The 10,046-nt window shown below is 30.5% G+C and overlaps 1 protein-coding gene across 1 annotated transcript; it reads left to right on the forward strand.

The window, feature by feature from the left end:
* The first annotated feature begins 7,945 nt into the window (after positions 1-7,945).
* LOC139853048 (small ribosomal subunit protein eS17-like) lies at positions 7,946-8,648 on the forward strand. The gene has a single exon (XM_071842415.1). The coding sequence runs from the start codon at positions 8,041-8,043 to the stop codon at positions 8,494-8,496; it is 456 nt and encodes a 151-aa protein (XP_071698516.1). The 5' UTR covers positions 7,946-8,040; the 3' UTR covers positions 8,497-8,648.
* Positions 8,649-10,046: the final 1,398 nt, after the last annotated feature.

Consider the following 10,046-nt stretch of genomic DNA (forward strand, 5'->3'; position numbering starts at 1 on the left):
CACCCTAATTGACGCGAATCCTAAAGATATATCTATTGGGCCTAACAAACCCCATCCAAAGTACCGGATGCTTTAGTACTTCGAAATTTATATCATATCCGAAGGGTGTCCCGGAATGATGGGGATATTCTTATATATATATGCATCTTGTTAATGTCGGTTACCAGGTGTTCACCATATGAATGATTTTTATCTCTATGTATGGGATGTGTATTGAAATATGAAATCTTGTGGTCTATTGTTACGATTTGATATATATAGGTTAAACCTATAACTCACCAACATTTTTGTTGACGTTTTAAGCATGTTTATTCTCAGGTGATTATTAAGAGTTTCTGCTGTCGCATACTTAAATAAGGACAAGATTTGGAGTCCATGCTTGTATGATATTGTGTAAAAACTGCATTCAAGAAACTTATTTTGTTGTAATATATTTGTATTGTAAACCATTATGTAATGGTCGTGTGTAAACAGGATATTTTAGATTATCATTATTTGATAATCTACGTAAAGCTTTTTAAACCTTTATTGATGAAATAAAGGTTATGGTTTGTTTAAAAATGAATGCAGTCTTTGAAAAACGTCTCATATAGAGGTCAAAACCTCGCAACGAAATCAATTAATATGGAACGTTTTTAATCAATAAGAACGGGACATTTCAAATATCACCATCTGAACTTCGAGTATGATATTCATTCTATATATCGTTCCACATCGATTATCATCGTTCTACGTATTGTCCTACATCATTGTTTTCGTTCTACATAGCGATTATGTAATCTTTAATGTTTTAAAGATTATGTACTCCAATTCTAACCGAAAAATCAAATGAGTATAAAATCTTATTGACTCATTAAATCCATAATTACATCTGAAGAAAATATATATGCAAGTATATTTTCATAAAGATCGTAATTAAAAAAAAATAATTCTTTCGTACAAATTGTTAATGATGAAAATATTTTAACGGGTGGGTAGTACCCAAGGAATATATAAAATTCACATTAACAAGTTACACTGTACATTCTTCGAATCTGATTCAACGGTCATTTACTATCCTACTTACAACCACCGATATACGTATCCATTCACCACAGAATAACCATTTCTGTTCAAATTTCATATTTGGATTTTGACCTATCAGAATCCAACAAGTGGCATAAAGAAGAAAACATTGGACAAAATAAAATTTGTTAGAAACAGACGAATTAATTAAATTGAAATATTGTTAGGAATCCACGCTAACTGTTCCTAGCTAACTGTTCCCGGCTAACATTTAATTTATTGCAATTTACATTCTCGCAATTTTAATTTCTGCACTGTACATACTGTCGGGACACATGTACAACAATACGTCGGATTAATTCTGAGACAACACGTTGTATAATGGGTCATGATATATATTTATTTATTTTACGGGACACGTATGCAAGGTTTCGACTTATCATAATGACCCATCTATATTTATATCTTGGAACAACCATAGACACTCTATATGTGAAGGTGGGAGTTGGCTATACAGGGTCGGAGTTGATTCCAAAATATATATATACTTTGAGTTGTGATCGACACTGAGACCGGTACACGGGTCACGATACGTATTAATTATTTATATTAAATTATACATGAATATATTGAACTGTTGAACTATTGGACCATTAGACAATCGAACTAATAGACTGCTAACTATGGACAAGTAAAATGAATTAAAAAAATTGATTATAACATATGAAATTAAACTAATCTTCAAGTTTGCCACTTGATTTCATCCTAAACCTTATTCGTATCTTGACGATTACAATTCGCATTCAAATCTTTTCATGATTCTTGAAAACACCTCAACCGAGAAGTTGAACCAACCGCACTTCATCTATGGAAGAAAAGATTTATGCGTCTGTAAATCTCTCGAACCCAAAGTTATAGTCTAACACGTATTCGTGTTAGATCCTTGGGCATTTATTAGCAAAAACAACCTTATGACTCCTTTTCAAGTAACCAATTTTGTCACAGCTCCACTTCGACTTCTCAGTAAGACCAGTCTTATTATAATCTCGATATATACTCCTTGTCATTGCGCCGTCGTTATCGGAAAATCTTTTATATTCCACCATACTACCATAAGCGTTTAATCATCTAAAAACACAATTCGCCCGAAAACACCTTGGATTGATAATCAACGATTCAGATATGGCTGCATTAAATGCAGAGGAAACAGTAAAATTGTAGATGGCCTAAATGGCCAAAAGTTTGATGATAAAGAAGGGAGTGTTAGGAACGCTCGATAGAAAATTTGGTACTGAAAAATGGATTAAGCTAACCGTGAAGGAAACAAAGAACAAATACAAGGACTGAATCTGCCTTCAAAGAATCCAAATGATTCAGTGCTTGCTGAAACCGTTAGTAAGAACCCTACTCCTGATTCTAAACCTTTCTAGATGATATTCATCATCATCATCTTATCTTAGATATTATAAGATATCTTCATATCTTCCGTTATACATATTCTCCATATTTTGGAGATATTTTCACAACTATTCTTATCTGGGATCGTTTATCTCTCCGTAACATCTGCATTACAACATAAAACAAACTGTGTTAGTTTCTAAGTTCTAAAACCTTCGAGTTTAAAATAGGAATGTTCTGAAGAAGTGTTGGGAACTGATGCATGAATTAGAATAATATAATGAAACTTGATCAACTTCATTATATTACAGTAAGTCATGTTGAGTTTCTAATGGAATGTAATGATTCACAGTACCATCATCATGTGCCATGTTACACGGCTCTTACATTCTATTCAAATTCTAAAAATATCAAGAAAATATTTCTTGATGATTCGGTCTTTTCCAAGATAATCTGGTAATTTGACAAATCATAATCGTTCTATTACCATTTCTTTCTAAGAGCATTAGCTATGTTCATTCCAAATTTCATACCTACGAATTTCGAATCATTGACTGCTTGACTTGAGGACGGAAAGAAGAAACGAAGAGACAAAGCCCCAAAATAGAAATTGGAGTATAAATCGCAACAAATAGGAGAAAGCATTAACTGTGGATGATAATGAACATAGGAGACAGAAGCAGGAACTTTGAAGTATAAGGGAAGATATAAAATTCAACAACCACCCAGAAATTACAAACCGTGTATATCAATGCATATAGCAATATAAAGACATGGGAGAATTAGAAGCACTATCAACGCAAGAGTATAGTAGAAGTAAATAGACTCTTCTGGTGGTAGATGAAAAAGAAGGATGACAGACGTAAAAATTAAGAGTATATCAAGGATTAGAATGGGATGAAGCATATTAGCAAATGTCTTAAAGTGGGAATTTGGGAGAAAGAGTAGAAGATATGGGATATGGAAATAAGAAAACGAAGGGAGTAGTTTTATAGTAAAATATCCGACAAAGAAATCGAAACAGATTACCGCATTAAATCAAAAGAGATCCTGTTTTTCCAAATCTCCGAAGAACCAAATCTTATTACGTAAGATTTTCTTTAATTCCATAAATTTCGGAAATCAATTCTAAACACGTCATTGGTTAAAACAAGTATATTTTTACTCATCTCACTCTTTTGTGATAGCTTCACTCGTGCGCCTTACATAATCGAATCGTTTTATCTAAATCTCTCAATAATGATAAAACTTCATTATTTCCTCATATTCGTCATGAAAACATTCCTATTGTTATTTATGACAACCTCTACCAAATTTCGAGGACGAAATTTCTTTAACGGGTGGGTACTGTAACGACCCGGAAATTTCCGACCAAATTTAAACCTTAAACTCTATATGCTTCCGACACGATAAGCAAAATCTCTAATGTTGAGTCTAGAAAGCCTTGAAATCTATGTTCATGTAATCAAATACCCTTTGACCATGCCTGACGAGTCACGAACAATTGTGTGTAAATAAATATGTAAATATATATATAAATATAAATATAAGTGTATGTATAATATTAAGTACAAGTTAAAATATATTTATTATAATATCATTATTTCCTTTATCATGAATACTAAAAATTTATATTAACATTAGCATCATTATTTCTCTTTATTATTCTGACATGATAATTAGTACTAATATTACTTCGATATTATTATTATTAACAAATTTATTATTACTATTATTGTATTAGTACTAAAAGTATTAAAATTTATATAATAATTGTTATATAACAATTTATTAATATTATCATTATTATAATTATCACTATTAACATTATTATTTATAATCATTTTTTTTAATTATTATTATTAATATATGTATTAATTATTAATATTAAAAAATCTAATTTATAAAGACGAAATTTCGTGGATTAGGTTTGATATCAACATCAAACTTACATTCTTTGCTTCCTAAATTACTGTGTAACTAGTTAGGAAATCAAATATAATCTTGCAAGGTTACAAAATCTGTTACAAATCGTACTCACTTTTATTTATTTATTATTATTAATATTATTATGATTATTAAAAATATTAGTATTATTATCATTAATAATAATATTATTGTTATAAGTTTTATAGTTATTATTATCAATATTTTAATTATTCATATCATTATATTTATTAGTATTAGTATTATCATCATAATTATAATTATTAATATTATTTATATTGTATTATTAGTATTATATTGTTAATAAAATTAATAATATTACATTTATTAGTATGTTTATTAAATATTAATGTAAATTAATCAGTATTATATATTAGGGACAATGAAAAACACGTATATACCTAATCCCATCAGCTTTTTCTTTTTAATTGTTTTTATTCTGGTTTTTCCTCCTTTCTTGTCTGATTCTAATTTTTTTTCTTCCTGATTGATTAGACCTGTCGACATATTTGGCTTTAAAACGAACCATTCTGTGTTGAGTTATGCAGTCGACCCTTTAGCAATTGATAAAAGTGATACGTTCCATATACATATATCCAATTAGGCGAATTAAAGAGAAAACAGAAAGAAACCCAGTATGTTCTCTGTTTCCAACTCAATCACCCAAAAATCAGAAATCAATCGAACTAAAAAAATCTAGAAATGCTGTTTTGTTAAGAGTCCAATGAACGATCTTTCCACAAATTTTCATATTTCAATTCCCCAAATTAAGTTCTAATTTTGAATTCAAAGTTTTTTTGAAATAAAAAAATCAAACGTTGTCTTCAATCGAATTCGAGTTATCTAGTATAATTCAGGTTCAATTAAAGATTTAGGAAGTTTCGTTGAACAATTTAACACCTATTTCATGTTAAGGTTATAATCTAAAGTTGTCTAAATTTCAAAATCTTGAATCGGGTTCTAATGGTGTTCGATGTTGCTGCTGCTCTTTATATTTTTTTTCTGTTAAATCCAAAACATCAAACTGGGCGTGTATGTTTATTGATTAATATTGAAAACCTTTTTGTATTCGTAAATATGGTTAATGAATTCCATTCGATTTGGGTTGATTAATTGATCGATGGAGAAGAAGACATATGAACTAAGAATAATCGGGTTAAATATAAAATGGTTTGATATAAATCAGAAAAACTGACGCAGCAGAGTGGTATGGTGGTTATTTGGGTGAACGAGAGGTTCTGGGTTCGAACCCGGGCTGGGACAATTTTTTTTTAGAAAATGCCTATCTATTAAGGTAGAGATCCATTTCTTCAATTATTATCATTTATTGTTAATATTAATTATTATCATTATTTCAATCATTATTATTAAAAAATAACATTACTATTAAAGTTATCATTATAATTAAAATTATCTTTATAATTAAAAGTAACATTATTATTATTATTATTATTATTATTATTATTATTATTATTATTATTATTATTATTATTATTATTATTATTATTATTATTATTATTATTATCATCACTATATATGATTTTATTAATATTATTATAAATAATATTATCATTAATTTTATTAATAGTATTATCATTATTATAAGTATCATCATTTTCATCCTTACTAATATTAACTTAGTATAAATAAAACTAAGGTTTTAAGCAAACGAAATATAAATATACATAAATATATTTGACACCTACCTCATAACAAAGTATTTTTATGAAATCTAAAAATATTATTAACGTAAAAATGATATAATCAATAAATTAAATATATATATATATAAATTTGTCCGATTACAAATACGTGTGTTAATATATATACAAATGATATAGGTTCGTGAATCCGAGGCCAACCTTATATTTGATCAATGAAGTTATATGTATTTTTACTACAAAATACATTAGGTGAGTATATAGTTCCCTTTTAAACTCTAAATATTTTTGGGCTGAGAATACATGCGCTACTTTTATAAATGATTTACGTTATTGACACAAGTGATCAAAAATAAAATCTACGTTGAGTTGTACCATGGCATATTTCTTTATACTTGGTAGCTAATATTTACGTGAGGAGCGTAAACGCGAATCCTGTTGATAGATCTATCGGGTCTGACAACCCCAACCGGGCTGGACGACCAGTTTTAAACGGTTGCACAGTACTTCGTTTCGTTACTACACTTGGTACGGTGTAGGGTTTATTTAAGAATATGCTGCTGTGATTTAAATGTTAAGTATGGTTACCAAGTGCTCAACGACTTTTCCATACACTTGCGAGTGTATTATGTATGTATATGAAATCTTGGGGTCCATAGTTATAACGCTGCTAGCATCAAATCTATATCTCACCAACTTTATGTTGACGTTTTAAAGCATGTTATTCTCAGGTACGAATTAAGTCTTCCGCTGTGCATTTGCTCATGTTAAGGACAATACTTGGAGTCAATCATCGCAAAGGAACCAAATGTTGATGACTTCGTCTGGATGGATTAGGACGGGTCACTACAGATTCTGTCAGCGCCAAATGGCGCGGCGCGCCCCAAACCCGCGCGACGCGCGACCCTACTGAAACAGTTTCTTTTGCATTTTAATTTATATACAATAAAACCCACACCCTTGAACACCATAATACACAAGTATACAAGATAAATATTCGGGTCTTACAATATTACAAAAAAAAAGGAGGGGGAGACGTGAACAGTAACGATTGTGAGAGGAGATGCTGAGGTGGACCAATGAGGGGAGTTTCCTCACTTTCCTCAATTGAAGATGGGTAATATTGGAACGGAAATACACTAAAATATTTCATCTGCTTTCTTTCTTACATCTCCGTCAAAACTTGAAAACCCGAATTATTTTAAATTTCTTTGTCTTAGTTATTTATAAAGAAATATTTTTATTTTTAAAAAAAAATACAATAGAAATCATCGAAAAAAGAAAATGAATTTTCTAATGACAACCTTAAGGTTGTCAACTTGTCATTAAAAAGTGATGACATGCAAGGTTGCAAAATTCGCTATTCGGGGATTAATCGGTCGGGACTTTAGAAGGATTAATCGGGGATTAATCGGATTGTACTTTATACATTTAAATATTAAATTTTAAAAATTATGTGTGTAAATATAGAAAAAAACTATAAATATAAAGATAAAACTTTAACATAATTGTCTAAAATTATTTATTTTGTTTTAAACTATAGAGTTCTAGCTTAAATTCATGTTAAAATATTAACCATTTTTTACTTTGACCGACTTTGATTACCAAATTCGATTTTGACCCATCAATGGACGTTAACCGTTTAATTAAACGAATTTTTTAAAAATCGGAACTGATTGCTCTTAAAAATGATTAATTGACGAGTAATCGAATTTTTTACAACACTGTTGCCATGCAAGTTATATTTGTACATTTTAATAACCATATAAATAACTACCTATGTGCTAAAATAACATGAAAAAATTTAAAAAAAAAAAAAAAAAAAAAAAAAGTATCCAAGAATATTAATCACATGGGCCGGGTATAAGACATAAACAACCAAGTCCAAGTTCAAGCCCAGTAAACCCACATTTCAGTCACTTATAAACCCTAACTCCCTCAATCAATCAAGCGAACACTAACCCTAGCCTCTTTTCATCCTCAACGCTAACAGAATCCAGTCGCCGCCGCATCTCCGTCGTGAACAACTATGGGTCGCGTCCGTACCAAAACTGTGAAGAAATCCTCCCGCGTCGTCATCGAGCGTTACTACTCCAAAATGACGCTCGATTTCCACACAAACAAGAAGATTCTAGAAGAAGTTGCAATCATTCCATCAAAACGCCTCCGTAACAAGATCGCCGGATTTTCAACTCACTTGATGAAGAGGATCCAGAAAGGTCCGGTGAGAGGAATTTCATTGAAGTTACAAGAAGAAGAACGTGAACGCCGTATGGATTTCGTTCCTGATGAATCTGCAATTAAGACTGACCGAATTGAAGTTGATAAGGAAACAATTGATCTGCTTGCGTCACTTGGAATGAGCGAGTTGCCTGGAATTGTGCTCAAGGAAGATGCGCCGTTGGTTTCTGCTTCGATTCCCGGAGCTTATGGTGGTGGTGGCGGCCGTGGTGGATTTGGTGGTGGTGCTGGAAGGAGGTACTGATGAAATGTATTAGGTTCTTAATCAATGATGTTATCATGTTTTATTTCAGGATATGAGTTGTTTACCTAATTACTTTTTCGTTAAGTTGTTGGATTGAAGTTTGACATTTTAAAATGTTTTTGTTTTATGATAATGGTATCATTATTATAATTATAATTATAATTATAATTATGCTATTTGCTAGATATGATTTTTTTTAGATTAGGTATTGTGGTTGGAGTTATTGTTATGATTATTATTAAGCTGGTAAGTCTTTTAATCTGTCATTTAGTTTAGCTATTGTTTGTCATTGGAATTAGGTATTTTAAGAAAGGTAATGTATCTGCTAGCTAGCATATACTAGGTATGATATTTAGTTTATGTAGCATTTGTTAATTTGTTATGAAGTTGGATTGCAGGCAGTATTGAAATTGCAGATTAATTTAGGTTTTTAGTCATCATTCTATATGTTGATTATAGATTATGAATATTGCTGTATCGCCTTTAGAACATTACCTTGCATTTTCATTTCCTTGCATATTTCAATTCTGTATACCTTGAGGTTGTATATGTTTTTACAAACTCTTATTGTGGTTGTATGATTTATACATTTTTTTTTTATTTTGGTCCTGGTATTGGTTTATCAATTCATTGTTAGCTCTGCTTTTGAAGATCACATCATTTTAGTTTTACTAAACAACAACTTACAGTTTACATATTTGATAATTTTGAAAAGGTTGGTTTTTTATTGAAAACCCGTTTTGACCCATCATCCAACAAGCTCGATCTGTTTGTCTTTTTTCTTATGCCACTTCTAACTAAACCCAAATAAAAACACCTACTACAGCACTACCCTCTTTTGTTTAAGATATCGTTATTACCTTTTTGCCATTCTAGCACTTTGATATATGAATTCTTCAGTTTGTTGATTTCCACTTTCGGTTTACAAAGAAAATCATCATATATTTTTCAAATCATCCTTGCGATTTATTCAAGCAGTGTACCAGGGCCAGAATTAGTAATGCTAGTGTTTAAAAGGATTGCTTGGCATCTCGTCTCTCATAATAGGCCAAGTGGGAATTTATTGTGATAGTTTGAAAGATTATGCTCTTGTACGAGTAATAGTTATAAAAAGGTATGTTAAAATTATGAACTTGTGTCAATCACGATCAAATCAAGACTTCAACCTGGTTTGGTTATCTCTATCCATGATTTTCATCAATACAATAATGATGTTATGGGATAAGAAAAATTCAGATTGCTCATCATTTAGCAAGATATAAATACGTACTCTCTACGTTTGTATAACGTTAGTAGTTCATAAAAACAAAAACTATTCCTTTTGAAAACTTAAATTTCAAACTCAAAACACTTTCAGTTCCGGTAATTCTACAAAAAAAAAAATGGGGTTGAAACCTGGGATCATGTTTTCTTCGAGTGTTCTTTGGCAAGAGATATATGGCACAAGGTCCGGGTTTGGTTAGATTGTGATATGCCTTCTTTTTTAGTTAGATTGTGATATGCCTTCTTTTTCATCATGGGATACGTTTATTGATTGGGTCGAGGGGGTT

This window comes from Rutidosis leptorrhynchoides, chromosome 6, assembly GCF_046630445.1.
Source record: "Rutidosis leptorrhynchoides isolate AG116_Rl617_1_P2 chromosome 6, CSIRO_AGI_Rlap_v1, whole genome shotgun sequence".
In the NCBI taxonomy this organism is placed as follows: domain Eukaryota; kingdom Viridiplantae; phylum Streptophyta; class Magnoliopsida; order Asterales; family Asteraceae; genus Rutidosis; species Rutidosis leptorrhynchoides.

What these genes read in the sequence shown, in the direction of transcription:
- LOC139853048 (XM_071842415.1), top strand. Translation starts at nt 8,041, where the DNA reads ATGGGTCGCGTCCGTACCAAAACTGTGAAGAAATCCTCCCGCGTCGTC.